The sequence below is a fragment of the Solea senegalensis genome, linkage group LG7 (genome assembly GCF_019176455.1).
Source record: "Solea senegalensis isolate Sse05_10M linkage group LG7, IFAPA_SoseM_1, whole genome shotgun sequence".
Classification (NCBI taxonomy): domain Eukaryota; kingdom Metazoa; phylum Chordata; class Actinopteri; order Pleuronectiformes; family Soleidae; genus Solea; species Solea senegalensis.
This window is the reverse complement of record NC_058027.1, coordinates 20547916-20572756: the sequence shown is the minus strand read 5'-3', so window position 1 is coordinate 20572756 and position 24841 is coordinate 20547916. Positions and strand designations below refer to the sequence as shown.

Here is a 24841-nt window from a genome sequence, read left to right as displayed (position 1 = left end):
AAGGCAGTCACAAGGCAGAGATGGTTTGTGAGGTCACTGTGACAAAGCTTGCTGATGTTAATTAGGTCTTCCTTAAGTCTAATCCAGGATTTCTCCTCCTACTCAGGCTGCACTTTAAGGCTTTTCACTTGACTCCTTCAAATTCATCGTCTCATTCCCAAGCAAAGATGATTCCACTGGGCATATCCACCCTGGACCTTAACTCTTACAAGATTCAATGCACATGGGAGTCAAATGTTTTGAGAGCACTTAAAAGTAAGTGCCAGTCCTCAACTTGATTGAATAGCTAACATGTTACCAATTAAATGCCTAAAAACTTATTTATTTATGATGCATGACATGTCTTTAGTGACTTGTACCATGTACATCTGCAGCTCTGTTGCTAGGGAACAGCAAAAAAACAACATGGAGATTCTCTTCAGACCCGACTGTCACATTTCGGTTGAGCCTCGGTGGTCGTCATGGTCGAGGAAGGAGGTGGTGAATGTGATTCGCCCCATGAATCTCAAGGCTCTGGATGTTGCAGGGCTGTCCCTGGTGACACGCCTCTGCAACGCGGCGTGGACGACAGGGACAGAGTCTCTGTTGAGTGGCAGACCAGAGAGTGTGCTGGTCTGTTGTGGTGCAGAAAGAGAGCTCAGTTGCAAGTAATGACTGCAAGTAATGGGCAATGAATGGAAGAACAAGATCACAGATACAAGAGGCTGGAATGAGCTTTCTCCCTAGGGTGTCTGGTGAGGAGCTCAGAGCGGCGCTGCTGCTCCTCTGCATCGAGAGGAGCCAGCTGAGGTGGTTTGGGCATGTGGTCAGGATGTCTCTCAGACGCTTCCCCGGAGGAGTTATTTCGGGCATGTCCATCTGGGAGGAGAGACCTCGGGGCAGACACAGGACTCGCTGGAGAGATTACATCTCTCGACTGCCCCGGGAACGCCTCGGGAAGAGCTGGTGGAAGTGGCCGGAGAGGAGAGAGGAGTGTCGGGGCTTCTCTTGTGAAACTGCTGCCCCCACAAACCCAGACCCGAGTAAGCAGAAGAAGATGATTATGATCATTACAGATTCTCTGCTATAATCACTGTCCCACATAACATCAAGCACCTGCTCACCACCTCCACCATCACCAGTGTGGTTCAGTGTAAACACTCAGCGCCGAGTCTTTGGCTGCAGCAACTATGTGTACTCAGGCTGCTGCTGCTGCTGCTGCTGCTGCTGCTGCTGCTGCACACTTTCCCCTTAGAAACACATGGTAAACATCTCTCCCGCTCACACCTGGGAGACGCATCCTTTCACTGCTGCCAGAGGGCAAAGCACTGCACTTCAGCAGCTCCTGCTGCAAGGTCACTGGTGTTCATCCGTTTCTCATTTGGCCTCATCACAGAGGCCAGAGAACCAAACCTGCTGCAGCACCAGGTCTGGAGTGACGGAGCGAAAAGAGGCAAGAGGATTCCCCGGTGAGCCAAACTAGTTCTTGGACTGCAAGGGCCAGTGAGAGAGTTGTTGAATATCATTTGATGTTGCAGGACATCATGATCAACAATAAGAAAATAAAAAGGGCGGGGGGAGTAACCCTAACCTATTTAAAATAAGATGACCAGATAAATACACATCAATCGGCAGAAGAACTTGACAATCACGAGTGTGTGCGCTTGTTACAGTCTCACATACTGTAATGTTTATAATATGAGTCGTTAGAATCAACAACATTCGGCCTCACAATATATAAAATATTACCTGCGGATAAATAGTGCAGAGAGTGACATTAAACTCTCTTTCTATGTTGTTATCATCTATTTGTGTGACACTGAAGTTACTTTAAAAAGTACAATTTTAGTTTAATTTACAGGATGCTACTGACTCAGTCTGGCAGGGAGTTCACAGTTTAAAAACTGTGCTCCCTTTAGTTTTTAGCTGAGAATCTGGGACAATTAAAAAGGTCTCTGTCTCAAGGTGCGAGCATAGTTGTAAGGGGGATAAAAGATCTGCCGTATACTGATGAGTCAGACCATTAAGTGCCTTGTAAGCAATTAAAATCAATTCTAAAACGTACTGGAAGTCGGGTGTCAAGAGGCTAAACACTAAAGCCTTACAGACTGGCGTTATTGAAACGTAACGCAGGTGCAGAGGAGTCTTATAGGCTCACTCACGCAAGTGTCAAAGAGAGAACAGAGTGTACCATGGACTGATCACGAAAGCAAGAACAGTTCAGCTGCAGAGATCCAAACCACACGTTCACACAAATAAAGATGAAGCTGTTGATGGTTTTGACTATTGTGCTCGCCTTCAGTCACAGGATTCCAATTTTAAACAGAAAGAAAAAAAACACATCCTATATCGACAGAAAGGATGGAAACAACTCTAAATGGCTGAACTATTGTGAAAAGAACCCAATCTCAGTACTAAAGACCAGTGTGCTTTCATAAAGGCATGAAAACACATATTCATCAGAGAGGAGAGGGGCACATGAAAAAAAGAGAGAGATGGCACAGATGCTTTCTCTCTAAAAAGCAGATGTGAAGCCTGTTGACTGGCAACAAAATGCTTTTCCATGTCACGTACAAGTGAAGAAGAAACACCAGGTCATGGAATGCATAGTGGATGTCGTTAAAGTTATAAATAAACGTGGTTTTAGCTACACGGAGACAAAGCAGAGGCTGCTTAGAGCTTTGGAAAGTATCGCTGTTGATTGTGGTGACATCCTTCATTTGGGTTTGCGTTTGTCCCCGGGAGCACGTCAACAAACTACAACTATACTCATCCTCACTTCATTGCAAACAATTTGTATATTGTATATATTTCCAGATTCTCTACTTTATTATTGTATTATTATGTTTTTATTTAATATTTTATTCCATCTTATTGCCTATTTTACTGTTTTTGTATCATAGTTTATGCCTGGTCTCCACTGCTGTATTTCTATTTCACTTGCTCGGAGCATCTGGAACAAAAACAATTTCCCCCCAAGGGATTAATAAAGTATTCTGATTCTGATTTAGCTTTGTATTACTAGAATAGAGGTAGTATGTATGAAAAATTGTGCTTCCCATCCTCAGTTTCCACTGAGACGAGAAATATCTTCATTCAGTTTTTTGTTACGTGCCCATCAGGAGAAACTGAGGTAGGGAAGCACAATTTAAAAAAAATACTACCCCTATTCTACTAATACAAATCTTAATGCAAATTGGTGAGGTATTCCTTTAAGCGAAAACCATCTTTTTCAAACTTTTATGGAGCTTTTCCACTACACAGTCTAGGCATGGCTCCACTGGTTATTTTTCTGCTTTACCATCAGAGTGTCGTCACTGGTAGAGTCACAAGTGTGACGTCCGACACAAGAATCAACAATCATTTAAACAGACTTGAAAATCATGAAAACATTGGTTGATCCTCAACATTTAGCAAGGAAATGTCTCAAATCTCAACACTAAAAAGAAGAGTCTGGTGTATTTAGCGACGGTGCGGTAGATAGCAGCGATTGCGAGCGGCGAGCCGCATCACAACACCTTCCGCTGTGTTTCATTTGATGGAGTCTGTGCTCCGGTCATGCAGGAAGTACTGAACGATTCTGTGAGCAAATCTTTTTTCATTTACTGATTCTAATGATTCAGTACATCGAAAACAACTGCTTTACAAGTCATTAGTTTGTGTGCGTCACATGTAATATGAAGTCACAGTCGTGCTATGATGACTCCGCCCATGCTGAGGAGATACTACAGTAATGGAAAACCATACCAAACCACGTAGAGTCGTGCCTGGCCGTGCTGAGGCCGGGAATATGTAGTGGAAAAGCGCCATTAGGCTTAATAAGATACCTGTTTTTTTCTTCTCATTATGTGCACACTGCATGTTGATGCTGTTTGTCAGTCATTAACATTAATGTTTGGTGCCTTACCACCGGTGTCACTGTCCTGGTAGTTGGGATCGAAGCCTCTCTCCAACATCTTGGACACCTTGTCGACCTGATTGTGCTGAATGAGGTCCATGAACTTCCTCAAATTGGCCTGCACAACCAGAGAAGAGAGAGACAGGTTTTACAGCAAGAAGAGAAGAAGAAGAAACAGTAGAAGGTGTGAGGAAGGAAGAAACAATGGACAGATGCTTTGAAGGTGGAGAGTTGCTGAAAACGTTTGCAATACAGTGTTAATCTGAGGGAGATGTGGGAATATGAAGGTAGAATTTAGGGTGGGGGGGCTTGAGAATGTGGGGACAGCGCAGAGTGAAGCAGCTGCTCCCTTCCGTTCTCTTCCTATGTGCTTTCTTTCCAGGCCGCATGATAAAAATAGATAGGAGAGCATGTCCCTGAAGGAGAGGAGAAAATGAGGAGAGAAGAATGAGGCAGCAGACAAAGACAAAGGCATTGGAGGGTGGATGAGGGGCAGTAAAAGTAAAATGTGTTGGGAGGTAAATGAAGGGGAACACACGCGCAGGCTGGGGGCAGACTAAACGGAGGGGATGTCGTGATCATATCGTGTTGCTCCCGATCTTGATCAAAGGGAAATATAGATATATATAATATATACTGTATATGGGTATATACATATACATATGTATGTATATATATACACATATATATATATATACACACACATACATATATATATACATATACATATATACACATATATATATATATATATACAGTATATATACATACATATATATTTGAGAGAAACTGACAAATAATCAGAAATTGATTAGACTTTCTAATTTGCCTGTAGTTGCAGGCTCATTGGGCTCCATCAGGATCCTGCATCAAGTCCCAGCCAGGTGGCTTTTTTTTAATTACTTTCTAGTCGTAAAACTTCCAGTGTGAACTGTATCTACCCGATTGAATCACAGCACCAATTCTGGAGCCTGAGCGGTTTCCTTTGCAGCATCTCGTTCTCTGCAGGGATACGCAAATGTGGTGATATTTCTTGTTCTGAAACTCCCAGATCTTTAGTGTAGAGTAGGGAGTTTTTAAACGAGTTTATGTCATATTTATGCATTTACGGTGCTAATATGCCGTTTATTTTGACATTCACATTTGCCTTTAGGAAGAATGAAAGGCATTATTTAACGTCCTTGACACTCTTATGTGTTGAGCCGCCCTGAACACAATTATGAGTCAGTCACTACACACATTACACGACTGAAATCTGGAAATAATAATAACAAGTGATTTACATCAAATGTTCAGGCTGTGGTCTACTCTATATTATACTCCGAGATAACATGTAATACAGTGACCTTTTGTTAATGCCACCCAGTGGACACAGTCAGTAACAGCAGCTACCTCTGAGACACACCTGATTCAAATAAATGGCTCGTTATCAGGCTTCTGCAGAGCTTACTAACGAGCTGACCATTTGAATCAGGTGTGTTGGAGCGGCGAGGGCAGTGGGACCAGGACCAGGATTGAGAAACCCTGCATTCAGAACATTGTCCTCAGTGAGTAAGACAGCACTGGGGTCAAGATCATAGCCTGTCCCAACATGCATGATGCCGTGAGAGCCCATTAATTACTTTTTTACGTTTTATATGTAATATTGCAGTAACACACTGATGGAGTTTGCTCTATCCTGATTTAAATAAAGGATACCAACAAATACGTGTCAATTTTACCACAGGATAACAAAATAAACAAACTTAAGAAACAGAATAATGAAGGAATCAAACACAGTTTCTCTGGCTAACATCATACAGCCTTTTTTCCTCACAGCTGCTGTACAAACAGAAAACAGAGGATAGATGATTGATAGAGCTGGATCTTTATCCATCTATAAATACTTAATCAGCCCAAATCTGGATGCAATTTTGCTGCTAAATTACTTTTAATACCCACATTATTATCAGATTTAACAAGCTTTACATTTATTAGCTAAACTATTTCAGATCGAATCAAAACACAATTTGAAGTGACTCAGTCAAAGCAAGCAGAGATAGATACATACAGAGACATCGACTTCCGCCGCAATAAGTCACTGTCGCTACAAAACCTGGAAATGTCGAGGGTTCAGGCACAGGGGCGTGAGTTTTTATGCAATGTTTTATTTAACACAGCTGATATGTCCCCTGTGTGTGTGTCTGTAGGCCTGGTGAATCAGAGTCTGGAGGATGGTGAAACAGGACTGAGAGGCTGGAGGTTGATTGGCTGCCCGAGTGTGAGCTTCAGCCAATAACAGAGTTGCAGACGCACCCTTGGTAAATTGCTCCTTTGTCGATCCTGGGCAGGATTTTCCAGTGGCATGCATAGACTGACTTTTGAGAGACTTTTGTGGAATGGCATGCCTTCGTGTAAAAATCAGCCTGGAAATTGAATAGGTTATTTATTGTTCTTCAACACACTTTTACAGTGTCAGAATTACAGAAGAGTATAAGGGCCACAAAAAGCCTGGATTCTAAGATTAAAGTCAGAATTCTGAGATGAAAATTGGTCAGAATTAAGAATACTTTAATCTCAGAATTCAGGCTTTTTTCACATGTGGCCCTAATATTCTTTCATACAGAAGCATTGAAAACTAGTACTTTTTGCTCAAGTATGAGCAAAATGGTGAAAATTTAAAAAACAACAATAATAATTTCATCAGATTGCTTGTAAGTTGTGCTAAAAAAAGGATATCAGACACTCGATATTGCACACTCTTATAGCCTCTGTACATATGTTTTAACATAGTAATGGAAATAAACAGCCTAAATTCTCTGTGTTCATTGTGTTGCAAACACCAATAAAAGAAATGAGCAATAAATGTCTCCATAGTGGAAACAAATGTCTGTTTTTGAAAGGCCCCCCGTCTTTATTTACGTGAATGTTTTCCTTCTGTGATGTGTCACCACATTTTTTTAAAATTCAATTTCTTCTCCCTTTCTTGTCGTTTCACGGTGGCTCGTTTTCCATTTCCTGTGCTCACAGTCACAGTTTCCTGGTGAGCTGGTAACAGAGTGCTGTCAAACAGTTTTGCTTTGGCTGCAACACACAGTCGCAGTGGGATGGCGGCCCAGATCGGCAAAGGAAGAAGCTAAAAAAAAAAATAATAATAATAATAACTTCGGTTCATGTAGGAGGGCCAGCAGTGTGGTGTCTGTTGTGGCATCCAGACGTCACAGAAGAAACAGAAAGATGGGGAGAGCTGACGTACGTCACACACATGAAAACCGGCGTCAACATTAAGAAAGACATATCTACAGCTGCTATGTAATCTGTGAGCACTAACAAAACAACACAGTTTTGTTATTATGGCGGCACCTTTAGTGTGAAGCAGTAATCAGTGTGGTTTTTTTCACACCACTCCTCCTGAGGCCAGTCCACACAACAGTCTTTTGCCTGAGTTACTGCTTGGCCGCTCGCGTTGGCTCTCCCACTACTTTGTCTCACACTGGCAACATTTATCACTATTTCAATAACACAGTGGAGGAGAAGTGCGAGCATCGCTGACCGATAACAAAGAGAGTGATTCACTTTCTGGAAGCTTTCACTATCAGCTCCACAGACTAGCTGTCGAAAATCCTCCTCTTTGTATCTTTGTGGTTGTTTATTTTATTTTATTTAATATAGTTGAGGGAAATTAGACAACCCTTGACTGAACATATCTGAGCGGTAGTTATTATTGAACTGCACAACTGTGTTTCTAGTTCTAAAGTTAATAGCAATTACGTCAAAATCTGTGATAAATAGCTCTTAATTCTGACACTTATCAAAATACTAGGCAAAAGGTTTGGCTGTTTAATGATACTGTGCCCGCCGTTTGTCAAACTATCCCGCAGGAGCAAAACTCAGTCTTTAATTATCTGACAATTATCATATAATTATCAATTATTTTTGGCCTTCGGGCTGTGCAAATCAAAACTTGTGTTTCAATTCTTGATTACGGCACCAAGCGATTACCAAAACAACTTGAAACGTTGTTTCATGTATAGACTGATTTTTGTATAATAAGTTATTTATGGTTTTTAGACTGTTATAATATGTCATTTATTCAAGTTTATAGTGTCAGAATAAATGTTTTTACAATTTAAAGCTTTGAAAACTGTTTGATCTCTGTTTCTGTGTATATGAGCTAAATCCAACAAATTAAATCCTATTTAAAAAAAATAAAACAGTAATTTCTGCTCATGTTTATATAGTTGGTGAAAAACAGTCATCAAATTGCCTAGGTTTTGCTAAAAAAAAGGATATAAGACACTCTATATTGCACATTCTTATAGCCTCTGTATATACGTTTAAACAAAGTAATGGGGGGAAAAAAGCAGTGTAAATGCTCTGTGTTCTAAGGGTTAATAATAAGTGAGTTTGTACCTTTGTGTGCAGTTTGGCGATCTGTTTCTCGTCCACATTTGGCTGCCTGTAGACTCTGCTCTTGTAGCGGAACTGTTGAGTGAGAGACACATTACTTAAGGAGACGAAGAAGGAAATGGATACAGGAAAACAACAGGTCCAGTGAGATCTATAATAGGGATGAGCCAATACTCTCAGTCACTGGACACAGACAAAAATGCAAAATCCAATACAATCCAAAAATCATATATTTGCATGTTTCACTATGCAAAGACTTCATAGGGGAAGAATATATGTAGAATTGTGTCTTTGAAATAAATGAAATGGCACAAATGTGTCTTATATGGCTGTATGGGTCTGACATCAGTATCGACAGATACTCAAGTTTGTGATCGGTATCGGACACGACACAGTTATATCGTGGGATTTTAATAAAACTTTGTTCCAACAACAGAACGCAGTGGGGATTTGAAAGCCCTTTATTGGGAACGCTTGTTCACCTGCTGTTTACTTAGAACCTCAGCTGCGTTGCTGTGAAGAGGGATCAGTGGAGGATTAAGATTAAGTCGTGGCTTCATAAATGTCTTGTTTTATTACTTTCATGGCATCTCCATGCTTCTGCTGGCACGACGTGGCACATCTATGTCCTCTCTCTGGACGGCGGGGGTGTTGATTTAGAGAAGTGATCACATTTTCTGCTTCAAAGGGGCGCAATGGGGAATTTCTAAGTCTTCTCAATGAATCGCTAGAGATACAAATTTGATAAGTAAATAAGAAGAAAACTCTCAAGCCTGACAGCATAATGGAAATATATCAGCCATTTCAAAAAGGACAGATGACTCCTAACAAGAGCACAACAGTCAACTGGCACGGCAATTTCAAATATAATGAGCTGCTTCAGCTGATTCATGACAAAATGTGAAGAAACTCTGGTGACTTGTATGACAAACTGTCATGAAACGTGTCGCTAATTATGTGACATATTTGATCAAAGTTGAGAGAAACAATTTAGAATCACCTCCCTGTGGTAGTTTGAGGGTTTCAGTTCACTCACGTCATCCAGACTCAAGTATTGTTGTATAAAGTACTGGCACCTTGTCAAGTCCTACTAACTGTGCTGTGCGTGCCCGAGAACCAGCTTGAGACATGGACAATAATGCTCTCACTGGCTAGCAGTCGGGACACAGAGGAAAAAGAGATTAGCCTCTTTACAAAAGGTTCTCTGAATAAAACATTTGCTTCTGAACCTCAGTTTCCCCCTGAGTTGAGAAATATCTTCATTCTATTCTTTGTTATGTTCCCACCTGTGACACATGGTCCTGTTAGCGTAGCTGTTAGCAAAGAACAGGACCAAGTATCACTGGTTGGCACGTAACAAAAAAAGAATGAAGATATTTCTCAACTCAGAGGAAACTGAGATTGGGAAGCACATTTTTTTCAAAAATATAAAAATACTACCTCTATTGTAGTAATAACAAAGGTAAGTATTCCTTTGTGTTCAAGACAGCTAAAGACTATGAGCTGCTCAAGCTAGTCCCGGGCGAGGGACTAGCTTGGTATACAACCACACTGTATACTGTAAAAAGAAACTACAACAAACAAAATCCTTATAATATATTGTGTTCATAAAAACATGAAATCCCACTGACCTTGACCTTTGACCTCCTAAATCTAATCAGTAAGTAAGTGCTCACAAAGTGCTTTACAATCATAAGCAAGGAAAAGAGCACATAAGAAGACCAGGAAGTATAAAAACAACCATCCATCCATCCTCTACCACAGATGTCATACACAAAGTAAAATCAACCCTAAGTTACAGCCTGGTTTAAAAAGAAAAGGTTTTCAACTCCTTCTTAAAAGAATCGACAGAGTCCATACAGCGCAGGGGAGAGGGAAGAGAAGTGCGTTCCATCATGGGGAATACAAGGTGGGGCTTAGCCATGCAAAGCTCTTAAAGTTAAAACTAAAATCTGAATTCTAAAATCAATTGGTGAATGGAGGCTAATTTTTGTCCCAGTTAAAAACCTCGCTCTGCAATAATCTAAACGGGAGGATATGAAAGCAGGATCACTTCAAGCTCAGGTTTTGTTTGCTTTGAGATTTTCCTGAGGTGAAAGAAGTAGTTTTTCATCAGACGTCTAAGGACATGGATTTATCAAACACCACACCTAAGTTGCACGAGTTTGACTTGACGGAGGAGCCCAATTGTCGCCTAATAGAGGGTATAGCCCTGTCTGGGGCAATGATCGGGGTTTCTGTCTTGATTTAGCTGCAAATGATAAGCAGTCTGTTAAAAAGGACAGTTTGAGGAGTTCATTTTCCTTAAACGAGCAATAGAGCTGGATATCATCAGCATAAAAGTGACAAGAGATGTTGCTCAACATATTGATGATTTGTCCTAGGAACAGGAACGGGCCCAGGAGTCAGTCCATTCTTTGTACTACATACTGTATATTTCAATAGTGTGATTCACATTACAAAAAAAATCACCTCCAGAGATGGGACGCCTTTGCTGATTGGCTGAGGATACTCTCGGAGGATGCGTTCCTCGTCCAGGAACTTGCCGTCTCTTCCGTTGATGGCCGGTTGAAAAAGCCCATAGTTGAGGACGTCTTTCAGGCTCTGGTTGAGCGTACACAGGATCCGCTGCTTGGCGACCCAGACTGTTGCATTTGGATTGAACCGCATGCATTTCTGTGTTTATTTTAAAGGTTTAGAGGAGACAAAAGAGACAAAGTCATTAACAAGTGATGAGTGTGACAGACAGAGTAATCAACGCAAATTAAACACTCATCCCTTAAGTAACAAGCAGAGACATTTTTCTTGCCACCAATATCGATGGCCAAATTGTCATGAGCAATAGCTGCCACTGCCAATCTTGTTTTGTTTGTATTATTATAGAAGCTAATGGTCTATAACTGTCAAGTATTATAGGCTGGATCAACAGCCATGTTATGATGTGAGTGGGTGACAGCTAAACCTCGGCCAGTTATTCTCAAATCATGAATTATGTGTCACATTTTAAACTCCCTGTCCATAGAGAAAATTGCTGAGTTCACATGAAGGCACACGGGAGACGTTGGTCCACTGCTGTTTCATTCTGTTCAAGTTCAAGTGTGGTATTTTGGGAATTTAGTGTTTGAAATCCTTTGTTTGGAATTTTCACAGAAACAGGCACAGAGTTCTGGCCAGTATCTAATAAAAGTATCAGTATCTAAGACCAGACTCAAGACTCATGTCAATATGGACACATGCAGATCAGATCCGATTCCGATCCCTTGCAATATATAATGTGAACAATTGGTCAGGAAGATCAGATTCTGATCTGATAGGCTTACAAATCCATGTTGCGCTGCAGCATATAAACAGGGCCTGAGAGAATTAGAACAGAACCACAGAACAATGTTTCACAAAAAAAAACAACACAAACCCTGTCCCAGTTACAATAACAGGAACGTGGCTGCCATACAGGACAGCTATTGTTATATCGTCGCAAAAGACTGGGTTTTGAAGACTCGTCTCCCGTCTCAGTCAGAGAGGATTATGGACCCTGTGCCAGTGCATTTTGCAAGTGTCTGTGAGTGTTTATTGCTTGAGGAGCTGCTCGGCTGGCGACAGCAGCGCTGCGTCTGTGATAAAAGCTGACGCGATGAGGAGCCGGCTGTGAACTCTACCTAGAACCATAATCCTCTCGCCTGGCACAGAGTGGGCAGAGGGAGAGGATGTAAGGAGGAAGGTGAAGGTGCACAGAAACAGATGTCTGGCATCCGTCTGTGGCTACTTGCTTCCCTTTTGCTGCTTTATTACAGTGGCACATTTCCATCAGCTGTTATTATTGCTGCCTCCTCAGTCCAATATGAGCTCAAGTGGAGACGTTGACCTCTTACATAATAGAAAAGTCTAAAAAAGAGACAATCATTTATGCTTGTTCTGGCAAAGGCAGCTAGCTCATTCAGCATCGACTACGTGTCAGCACCTCATAAAACCACACTTTAAAAAAAGTATATATTTTAAGAGTTTCACTCTGCTCACACATGCAATGTCTGAAACCATTGACCGTACGTCTGCGACAGTGGCAGTTGCTGGTCTTTTCAAACAGGGAAAGCTCATTTCACGCCCAGTTAGTTCTACATAAACTCTGCAAACAAATAACTAGAATAAGGAAATGTGATAATTATATGAATTTATGTGAACTGAAATGCTATTACAGTGATCTCATTTACATGACAATGGTCTATATCGCCAAGCAAATAACACACAGCGACCAGCTAAAAAGGCTCCGCTGTTGTGTATGTTTCTGCAAGGCTGTCACTCAAAAACTGGTTCCGCCCAGTGTCCGTGCTGCAGGTGTGCATGTTTGATTGAATGACATGTGTGTCCAGGTGGATCCTGGGGGCTGATTTTGTGTTGTTTTGAATACACCTTCAATAACTGCTGGTGGTTTATTGGGAAGAGGGAGTCTCCACATTCTTGTAGAGATCAGGTTTCGTGGATCGTGGGGCTTCATAGTGAAGACTTCCTAAGCAATGGTGCCATCAGGGTCCAAAAAGATAAGAAAATATAAACTACACCCTCCACCCACCCACTCTAACCACACCAGCATCCCGTTTTCCAGCTTCTCTTCTCTGTCCTCGTGCTTTGTTCTGCCAGCACAGCAGCTCTCGCTCTCTGTACTCGTCATGGAACGTCCACCGCGAAGCTACGGTATGTAAAGCATCCAAAAGACTCACACACATCAAACAAAAGCACAAACACAGCACACAGCTGAATTAGCCGAAGATGACACTACTGCAGAGCAGCTGGCCGCACCTCCAGCTGCTCGTCCACAGGGACGCGTGCTGCTGCTCTTTGATGATAAACCTTCATCTCCATATCCGTCTCTGCCAATGACACTGAGCAACATCAATGGACGGCTACAGTCCATATATGATGCTATATGATCCAGCACCAGCAGCTACGATCAATCTACAGGTGCTGATGAGGCTCCTGTACGGTGAATGTCAAACCCCCGTCGAGCAAAAATGACATTCCCACACAATGACATAGAATTCTCAATTTCATCAGAGATTGATTTTCATTTTGACATCCAAGTAATTGATGTGGTTTTGTAGGATGCAGAAAAAAACAATGATATTTTGAGAGGACGATGAATAAATTGTAAATTGATAGGAATTTGTTTTACTCCATGACAGTGTGCACTTTTCAAAAAAAACAAATAATCGCATTTTTTCTTTACTGAATGCCATTTCACGGGTGCAGTCAGAAAGTTGCTTCTCTGCAAAGTCAGTTTTGCGGGGAGAAAACTTCATCGCAGAGAGGCAGCGTCTCATTGTTTGTTTTCAGGTTTAAAATTTCTGAATTTCCCACTAGTCTGGTGTAACGATGGAGGATGTGACTGCGGAAGGGTCTTATGTGCACCCATAAAAAACTATTATTAAAGTAGTCTGCGGGTAAACAAAACATAATTGTTATTCAGTGCAAATATGAGTTAGAAAAGATAGCAATTAGCATATGTCATAACACACTCCTTCACTTTTCCTTCAGGGCTTCCACATTTTCATTATCTCAGGAAGTTGAGACTACGAGCTGTAGTTGCTTTAAATAATTAGATTTTTGTCTGTATGATTTGTAATTTTATTGTTTTCTGACATTATTTGTTGCTGGCATGGCTGTCCAATTACACATATGGTGCTGCTATCTGAATGTGTCATGGTTTGATCACACTTGTATTTCCTTATCCGGACACACAAGTGTGTGACTCCCATCTTGTATTATCGATCAATGATGTACCTGCTCAGCTTCTTGTCATCTACTGTTCCAAACCATGTGATTTCCTCCTGGTTATCAAACACACACATCAACACACTTCTCTAACCCTAACCCACAAAGAGTAGGTTTCACAGGGGAGAAGTCACTGCAGTGTGAATCTGGTCAGTCAGTCAAGGTCGAACGGGAAACGACAGAATGGTTTCAGTAAGAAGCTTCTTTGAACAGCACGGGCAGATAGTGAACAGGCCTGCTTTCTCTGGAAGATTGCAATGTGTTATTTATTCATGGACAGAATGTCTGTCTGTGGTTTCAATTAAAGGAAAGCCTCTGGATATGAAAAGTCCAGTCGTGCTAAGCTCGAACACAGTTTTACAGCAAAAACGAAGCCACGTCGTAAGAAATCACTGCTATTTCTAGACTCACGTAAAAAGCACTCAATATGTTTAAAGGGATTTAATGTGTTAGTGGTTAATGTGCATTCACACGTTAATAATATATTTCTAACCTGCATCCAGTTTTGCATGTACTTCATCAGAATGTGGCTGTCGAAATATTTAAATGACTGAAGCTAACAGGCACAGCAGAAGCTGTTTTCAATCCTCAAATCTTCAGTCTGTCCGTCAGAACAGTTTACACCAAACCCAATAAGATTATTGGGTACTTTTTCTGAGCATTAACAAGACACAGGTCTATCCTTGACTTCAAAGAGATATACTGTATAAAATATGTAAAACAGCAACCTTTCGCAGTTCGTACTGTCATCTTGGTAATATCACTGAGGTTCACTTTTGTTCAGTCACACAGAAAAATACATTTTTGTTTTTGTTTTATTATTGCCTTGATGTGTGACATGTGTCGCTTCCTGTTTTATTCAGGTTTGTCAGAGCGGATGACCACGCCCCCTGCTGTCTGACGTCCTGTTAAGGACAGCATCCCAGGTGTCGACAGCAGGAAGTGGTCAAAACATGTCAGGTAAACAAAAGAAAGAAAACGGATTTTTCTGTCTGACTGCAGCAGCATCCCAGTTCCAAAACATTCTACCGGGTAGTTGCAAAAGATTCTTTTAGAAACATGTCAGCAACAGGTGGAGATTGAACGTTAAAGTTCACTGGTCAAGGCGTTTTTGAGAGGTGTAGAGTAGGCTTTTTTAGTTTTGGTAACAGTCTGCATTTCAAACCCATCGCTGCAGCTCGTATGGTGAAGAGCTACAAGCTACAACAGAACAAAACGTTTGTTGCCTGCAAACTGAAATTGTAATCATGAATATACAGGTCGCACCATCGCCAGTGAAACCAGATTATATTATTCCAGCAGCTTTAACATTGTATAAATCTAAAAGAGCTTAATGAAACAGAAATACAAGTACTGTTGGATAATTTACACACAGCGCAACTCTATCTCAGACACTCATGCATTATTGTGGCAGATTCTCACCGTCTGCTGCAGGTCGGGGATGAGGATGCGGACGACCTGCGAGTTGATGTGGATGTCGTCCATGCGGTGCGGCGATGGCTCGGCCGTAGCCCTTATGGTCTCGTAAATGGTCTCTTCGCGGGAGCTGTCGGAGGCACAATCATCAGAATAATCTGAAAAGCTCTGGGCCATCTCATCCTCACTGGAGGTGGGACTCCGGGGCATAGTCAACAGGCCCGGTGGATTCAGCTAGGAAACACAAGGAGAGTAGAAGGTCAGAGGCGGTTCATTATAGAGCGCTTGCGTTAATATTTAGGAATTCCCCCTGCTCCCATTAGGCAGCGCTCAAAGATGCCGCTTGTTAGATTGTTCGTTTAACTCGTCCATTCCCTGAAACTCCCAGAGGAGTCAGTGGAACTGAGCATCTCATGAAGAGCTGCTGCTTCATTTACAGTTACTGTGCGGCAGTATGCCTCCACGGCCCAGCTCCTTCAAGAAAAGGCAGAGCAAGTCCTGGACTCCATTACGGTAAGACGTCCAACGTGATTTATGGACGGAGTGCACAACATCTCATCACTCACTGCCTGTCTGTAGCCGAGTTGTCACGGGAGACCTGCATGAGATTAAGTAAAGTTTTAAAAATAACTGACTATCTAATCATTCATGTCTTAATCTAAACGGTTTCCTTATTAGAGAACATGCAGGTACTCGAGGTTTAATCTTAATGTATTTATTTAAATACCGAGCATCGCTGCTCAAACCTGCAGAGGGTCCAGCATAGACTTATAAAAATGTACAGTATGTAGAGGAGGAGGCGCCTCCACTGGTTGCAAAAATGTTTGGATGACAAATGGAACATTCTACTTTGGAGTTAATGATTTCAGTCACTAGTTTCAGGTATTCTTCAATACACATGATGGTAGAGTTTAGGTTTTTTAAATGGGGTTTTGTCAGGTACTTATACACATATTATATACATATATACATATCAATGCCTTATGTACAGGTGAACTATACACAGGGAGAAGCAGTTAGGTGCAGGCAGGTGCAATTTCATCCAAAACACAGAAAGTGAATAATCCCATGCCAGTTTCCCTTGAAAAATCACAGTGAACTTGCAATTCAGTACCTACAGTTGCCCATAAAAAATCTGAAAAACACCCCAGATTAATATTCATTGATCATGGCAAACACAGATAGTGCACTGTGGGTTGGGAGAAAAGAGCCACCAGTTAATTGGGTATCCACTGTCGCCTGCAAGGTTAGTGAATGCTAAGAGGGATTAGACGATGTACGCGGGGTCGTTAGTCAAATTGGATTTGTACGTACAGTAATCGGCAAACCTAAAAGCCTGTATCTGTGCACGCTGGATCCAACAGAACTGCTCGCGGAAGTCGGAACCAGCTCAAAATCCATTCATCTTGCTGGTCTCTAAAAACTCTCTCCCTCTGAGGCTTCCATTTGTCTCATCCTCTAACAGAGACAAATAAGTCTCTGTTAAGATAAGATATACCCTCCCCATGTGATTTCATCTGAGCAGCTTCAGTTGTAGCAACTAAACTGACCGTACAGACTGTTGTTACTCGATACTACCAAACAAAATCAGAAGAAGAAGAGTCGGTAACGGTCTGTATTTCTAGTCTTGATGAGCGGCGTTACACTATAGTTTTGCCGTTCACACGCTTCAACATGGTATGGGGTTAAGCGCCTCGCTCAAGGACACATATACAGTAGACTAGCAGAGCCAGGAATTGAACCCACAACCTTCCAGTTGGATGACAACCACTGCACCACCATGGCTCAATCCTAAGTCCTCACCCTTTAAAGTACATTTTATATCAGAACATTACTTTTGATACACAAGTACAGTAAAGGTCATACACTTTAAGTGTATTTTTACTTCAGTAATGTTATAATACGTGACTTCAACTTCGACTTAAGTACTTTTCTGGTGAGATACTTTAAGGTACTTTATACAAGACTGACAAAAATATTTAGTCATTCTTACAATAACAGATATCCTGTATCAGTGAAGCATTCGGTCTATTTAAGTATATATAAGTCGCAGATCTGAGTTTCCGTGAAGGACCTTAAGTTTCCCGTCAAGTTAGTTTTTTTTCTAAATCCCAAACTTGGCATAGAAAGTGGTGTGAGCCTTGTTTTGTGCGTGTGCGAGCTTCATAAGTGAGGCTGCGGCGCTCTGTTGACAACCTTACAGCTTAATGTGTCCAGTGGCATGGCAGGCTTTGACCAGTCTGCAATCAGCCCTCAGTTTGTCAACAAACGAGCGCCGCAGTGCAACCGTCACAGGAAGTTCATTAATGAGACACGTCGCTCTCGTCTCCATCACTCTGCAAGTGTCCAAACAAAGAGCCAATTACAGATAATAACAACTCCTGCCTGTCACATAAAGTGATAATTATCAACTGATAAGTATGTTAATCCATTCATCACCAATTCAGTCACAGCCATGACACGAAACACACCAACTTGTAATATATTTAAGTCCCCATAAATTAAATTATCATAACATTTTAAGGTGAAGACATGTTGTATGGTAAGGATGAGTCACATTATGGGGACAAAAATCAAGTGTCCATAAGGGTCAGGGTTAGAGCACTAGCAATTATGGTTAAGGTTAGAGTAAGTCTCCAGGAAATGAATGTCAATGTAATGTCCTCTGAAGTCATGAAAACCAGTGTGTGTGTGTGTGTGTGTGTGTGTGTGTGTGTGTGTGTGTGTGTGTGTGTGTGATGGACCAATGACAGATGTGTCAAAACTGACAAACATCCTTCTGGGCACATGACAGATGCATATGTTTTCAGCTGCCGCACACACATAAACCAATGATGAGCCCCCCTGAGAAATGGAAATGATAAATTGCTCGTGTCAGGTTGATAATATCGAATCCATCTGCTTGTGTGAAAACAGAAAATGTACAGTAGGTCGACCCAGATCTGTCCATCATGATATATACGAGGAGAAAGCCGCGTGTTATGAGTCGAGGTGCTGAGACGTGTTGTTAAGTAACAACAAGGTTTCGGAGCCGCTGAACACGGAGTATCACTCGGCGCTTTAAGTCACCATGACTTAAAAGGAAGAGCTTATTCTTCCAAGGCTGATGTTTTTACAAAGATGATCAAAAACCACTCTTGTAAGAAAGAACAGCACAGTATAGTTTAAGTGTTCTGCAAGAAGAGAACAAAACAAAACTGGCTCAATGTCTGACATAAGCTCTAATATAGCTGAAGGGTTGTTCATGAAAACTGAAATATGGAGGTGCACCAAATAATGCATGAGCAATAAATCGAAACAATAATTCATAAAAGTAGTAGCAGTGTAGAAAATAACGAGAAACTAAACTCAAATGCCTCCATGAGTGTTGTGATGCTAGAGTGCACAACAAACTGCTGCTGCCAATAAATAAATAAGTGAATAAACAAATTAGGGCTGAAACAATTACTCGATTATTAATCAATGGTTAAATGAATCGTCAACTATTTTGATAATCATTAATCGGTTTGAGGGTTTCTTCATTATTCATTCTTATAAACTCATAATAAGATTGTGATCTAGGGCTGGGCAATAAATCATAACAGTCTTCAAAATCAATATCAAACACACAGCACAAAACCACCGTCGATGATTTCCCCTCAGATTTGTGAAATCTGTGTTTTCTGTGCATAAACAAAGCATTTCTAGAGAACATCCGAGGTTGACCAAATACTTTACAGATTTAAAGGCACAAGGTTAAAAAAAAATAGAAGAAAAACTGTGAAATAGTGACAGTGTGAAGAAGAAGAATAGTGTGAAGAAGAAAGACATGGTGCCAAAATAAGGTTAAAATAAGTTAATTTTGACTTCAAACCTAAGCCGGGAACAAAACTCAGTTTTTAATTTAATCAAATCATATCATTACTGAGTAATTTGAAAATATTTACAACGTAGAATGCACACGTACACGCATACAGACTTGGATCCTTGTCATCTCCTTTTGTTCTCTCCATGAAAAGGTTGTCATTTAATCTAAAGGTCACCTCCACAGCAGTTTAACCCTCACAACAGGAGAATGGGGTTAAAGTTGCTTTTGTTGTTGCTTGGCAAAAGTCGCTGCTGTAGGAGGAGGAGCCGAGTTATCGCCTACTGGAAAAATCCCTTTCTAAAAAAAAAGGTTTATATGACTTCCCGGGTCACTGCAGGACAGGGCATTGTTCAGAGGTTCCTCTGGAGACGTTTAATGAGCCTGGTTTTAAAAAGGCGCTCAAACAATCATGCAAAGACGCCGTGTGGTATTTAATTGGAAACACCAAAGGGAGCTTTACACATTTCAATGTAAATGGGATCAATTGTTCAAACATATGCACAGTGCAAGTGCAAAACTGCCATAAATGATATACTGTCGCTTTAAATGTGCCTCCATACTCAGCTTAACGCCGCATGAAGCCATTTGTCCTAATATTTTACAAGAAAATCTTTGTGTGGAGTAAAAAGAACGGAGCCAGGGAACAGAAACACGCGAGTGCTTTTTACTTTGCTTTGTGAGATTTACCACGGCTATAGATAGTGAAACTGAGGTCAAAGATTATTTATACTATTTTGATGTGAACGACGTACAGTTCAAGCAAAAAAGAAGAGCAGAACATCTGACTGGTGTGACAGGAGAACAGTGTGGCTGCTCTGATCTGTTGAATGCAGGGTAGGAGGTCGTCTAAAAGCCATTATTATAACATCATCCAATCATATTGAACGTGATACTGGACGTGATGCATCAATCAAACTGCCATCTCGCCCCTCCTCCCCCCATGCGCGTACCCCTCTTCGTGCACTAAACGTGCATGTGCAGGAGACACCGCCGGAGCGTATGCTAGCTTGCTAAATCCAACGAGACATCTGCAGCAACGTTATGACAAAAAAAAGATGCGACAGGTGTTGGCTGCAAACGAAAGCATTTTTTTTTTGGGAAAAGCGACTGCCAGAGTGAACATTGGCGCTGCGTTTGAACGGTGGCGACAGAAAGGGCTGCACAGCAATGCCATGGTGGCTCTGTTTCGACTGGACAGGTAGGTTCACTTTATGTCTTTGTGATCTTTCGAGAGGATTTGTTGTTTTTCATCATCACATTGTCAACTGAGCAAGTATCCCAAAAACTTCAGCGTCACCGGAAAAAGTACAGAAAGTTACGGATGCTGCGCAAGTGCTCGTGAGTCCGTGTTTTGTTGCACGGTCCTTTGCTCTGGAGGCTTGGACTTTTAAATTCAAAATGTAGCCTGCTCTAACTGTTTTTTTCCTGGATCTCCAACCCTACCTTTAACAGGGATTCCTCAATGCAAACACAACCCAGTCAACCCACAGCTTAACAGGAAAAACTTGCATCTTCCAATTTGTGTTTACTTGTGCGAGTAGTGTGAGTCAACACAAAGTGATTCTGTTGCTAAACTGCACCAGTTTGCGCTTGTTGTTGAACCCACTGTGCAACAGTCTTCTGATTTACAATGATTATAACACAGACTGTGTTCATAACTCTGTGTGTGAAAGGGTTCAGATGTGGCCACTTCAAAACACAGAGGGAAACAAATACAATCATCTAATCCATTTCAATAAGTGCTTTAATCAGGACTGCTTAATTAGCCGGATATTTCACCACTCATCTGCTGTCAAGCAGCGTGTTGGCCCCGAGTGTCAAACTGAGAGGAAGAACAAAAGCAATAAATACAGCTGTTATTAAAAAGTCTGCTCTGAACTCATCATGTGAACCTGCAGGAAAAAAACTGAACTGAACGACACCCATTTAATTGAGGTAAATTACACAGTATTACCAATATTCAGATCAGATTACATGTAACCTGGATTCAAAGCAACAGTAAGTTGTCATGGCAACAGAGACTGATCTGTCTCTCACTCACACACACACACACACACACACACACACAGTGATTCCCGTTTGGGTTTGATGAGCATCTTCTTTTGTAGTGAACAAGCTCACAAACTGAGGTATGCACAGACAGGCAAAGAGGGAGAGACACACACACACACACAATTACACATTCAAAAGGCCACCCCCACGTTATCTTTGTTAAGTTTCCTGCTACTCTGACAAAAGCATTTTTACACACACACACACAGGCAAGTGCACACCTGATTATCACTAAATATCAACAAACGGACCAAAGGTCAGTAATGAGGTCAAAGTTGAAGTAATTGATCCCAACATGATCTCACGCAGCAAAACAGGTGGTTGATTGATCTCCTGTATCAGTGCTGTTTAAAAGCAACATCTTGTAGAGGGAGGTGTGCCAGCACCGCGTTCGCCACGCGCCGATGCCACGAGGACGGCAGTGGCAGCCTCGGCGTCTCCCACTTCCCACGCTACTGCTCACAAGTCTTGTTTCCCTCTCACTCTCTACCGTTTTTTTTTTTCCTCCACAGGAGGGTCAAAGGTGGGTGGAGCCAATCACAGCTGACATAGGGCGAAAGGTGGGGTACTGTACGTCCTGGACGTCCATCACAGGGACACCTATGGTCAATTTAGAGTGATTAGAGTGTTTATATAGTTGGTGAAAATAAAAATGTGATCAGTTTTAACATAGTAGCGCTGTATTCTAAGGGGTTAAGGGTTAGTTTACATGTTTGCCAGTCCTGTTCAGGTTTATGTGACGCAGACAAATGGAATAGACTGTGGAATCCGGTATGCATGAGCGGAATTCTCCACTGTGTGGATACAGAATGGAAACGAGTGTCAGATAAACATATGGAAGGGAAGAAACCAATGAGACAGTCTCTCCGTGTCTCTGTGCATCAGCCTCCTCTGGCCATTGTTCACGTTTGGGTTGTTGTTGTAGTCACACTGCCTCTTCCACCTGCCCACTCGTTTAACACACCACACTGGCTAACGTGTCATATTATTCAAATGCAGCCCTCAGTTATATCCTTCCGCCTCCCACAGCCATGAAAATATTAAAACGTGGGTCTAGTGCTGGTTAAATAGTGGACGCTAATCAACTTTAAAGTGATATAAGGGTCATACAGACTGATAATGGAGCACTCACTGTTCATTTTAGGATCCCTCAAACCATTTGAGGGCTCAAGTATTTCACTGAAACAACATGATTCCAGAGGATTACAACTACAAATCAAATGTCATGGGTTTTTCTTTTTAAAAAGATACATAAATGAGGTATTCTGTGAGCTGGTGTACATGGTGTTAAATATTGGGTTTTGGTGACATTTCAGGAAGTAGAGTAGTAGTTAATTATACTGTGGACAGTGTCCCTCCTATTTTAGTGTTAAAACAAAGTGTCATCAAAGCAGCACTTTAAGTGTTAATGTATTAATATCATCAACCAATCATCGGAAACTTTTAACTCTAACCTCCAATGATGTAACACTGAAGGCGTTAATTCACCCCACCATTATTGCACATACACCCAATTGTTGTTTCCGTCAGTCAGTGTGTTTACATGCATGTTAAAAGTCTAAAAGTCCAGTTTTAGTCGGACTAAGACGATAATTTGGTTTTCATGTCATGTAAACACGTTAGTCTTAGTCGGACTAGTGTCAGACTGGAGTCGGACATGGCGTTCTCCTCCCTGATCTTTTGCAGAATAAGATAAGACGACATATAAATTGCAGTACGGTTGCCGTGCTCCATCTAAATTGTATGATTAACATGTACAGCAGGTACGACACATACAGAACCGACAGCACGATCCATCTCGCCATTCACGGTTTGTTTTTCTGTGACGTAAAGGTCAACAGGAAACAGATTCAATACGCGATAGCTCATAGAGAGATACAGCGCCACCTATGGACACCAATTTATACGCATTTATACGCGGACTCAGCAAGTTGTTTGGTTGCCCGTCTTAGTCAGACTACGGCCTTAACTCGATTAAACTGTGCATGTAAAATTAACCGAGTGCTGAAACTGAAGCTGAGTCATTTGACCCAAGAATGAATGCCAAATGTATCCATTATCATTCCAGAGAGAGGCTGGATGTTAGAGGGGCTAAATATGTTATAAACAATTTAAGTCTTAAGTCTTAGGTGATAACAAGTACCGAGATGTGACTCTCCAGGCGAATAACAAGTCAGAACTGACAAATTCTGTTGAATAAGAAGTGAAGTTCAAACCAGTCCAGTCGTTTTAATAATCATTAAATGTGCCAAATCAATAATTTGACTCGACTTAAATCCCAGGCAGCTTGAACAGCTCAAGCATCTGCCGTCACCTGGAGACGCCAGAGCATCAAAGATCACTTCCTCTCATCATGATAAAGGTTAATTTATGCTCAATTTTAGCTCCGTATACAGAAACCGACACTGACTCATGTCTCTCCTCTGTGTTCGTCTCATCCATTATTGATCGTTTCATTCATATTATAAGTCTTCTGAGTGCATATGGATTTGGATTAAACAGAAGAAATGGAGCAGTGCCGGCACTACGGCGTCACTGGAGCAAACACAAAATAAAGTACGGCGTGTACCACAACACCTCAGCCACAGCAGAGATCAATAATCCCCACAGGAAAGACAACCTGAGGTACACGGCCACTGTCGTCAGTTCACACCAGGAGCACAGTACAAATCATCTGAGCTCACGTGCAGTAATGAAGATAACACGTTTCTTCTCAGTGCCAGAGCGAAAATACATCTATTCTGTGTCCATCGCGTGAAACTGTCAGCGGACGACAACGTTCATCTCAGCCAGACGTTAAAACAAAAATGACACGAGCGCTGCTCAGTTTCATCTTGTGGTGACAGTTTCTCGTCCGCTCAGCATGAGTGAGCAATGTGTGTCCAGAGGGTTTGTCTCGACATCACTTCTGACATGATTACACCAGCTCCACACTAACAGGGGCTGCTGTGAGAGAACATCAGTGCAACTATTGGGACACACACACACACACACACACACAGTCATGGCTGATTTCCCAGTACACAATATTGTTTCCTGACATCTTACTGTTTACTTATAACACCGTACGTACACACGTCACACTGTGCTGAGGTCTGGGGAATAATAAACAACAAAGGGAGTGACTATGAATCTAATATCAAATTGTTTATTGGGACCTGCACATGAACATTTTCAGTTTATTTAAAAACACATTTATCTCTGTATCCATCATGGGAAAGAAATGGAAGGAAAAGTGTCATTTCATAGAGAATTGGTTCTGCAATTTCTCCACAGTTTACCGTTCACATTGGGACAAACACAGCAGAAGATTCACAACAGCACGAGAATCTCTCGATAACCCAGGCGAGGGAATGGCGTCTGGTTTGATCTTACAGAAAGACTCATTTACTTATACACTTTCTCATGCTGCCAGAGCTGTCTCTGTCTGTCTCTGTCTGTCTCTGTCTGTCTCTGTGTTTCCAGCGAAGCTTTAATATGATAGCGTTCCTTATGTA

General features: G+C 41.6%; 1 protein-coding gene across 1 annotated transcript in view; it reads right to left on the bottom strand.

The window, feature by feature from the left end:
- The window catches only part of LOC122772639 (SH3 and multiple ankyrin repeat domains protein 3-like), a 73218-nt gene that overhangs the window by 25470 nt on the left and 22907 nt on the right, over window positions 1-24841 (bottom strand). The window contains exons 3-6 of the mRNA XM_044030827.1: window positions 15452-15679; window positions 10739-10942; window positions 8270-8341; window positions 3887-3995 (exon numbers count right to left, since the gene is read on the bottom strand). Coding sequence (XP_043886762.1) covers window positions 3887-3995; window positions 8270-8341; window positions 10739-10942; window positions 15452-15679 — 613 coding nt within the window. The remainder of the gene's footprint in view (window positions 1-3886; window positions 3996-8269; window positions 8342-10738; window positions 10943-15451; window positions 15680-24841) is intronic.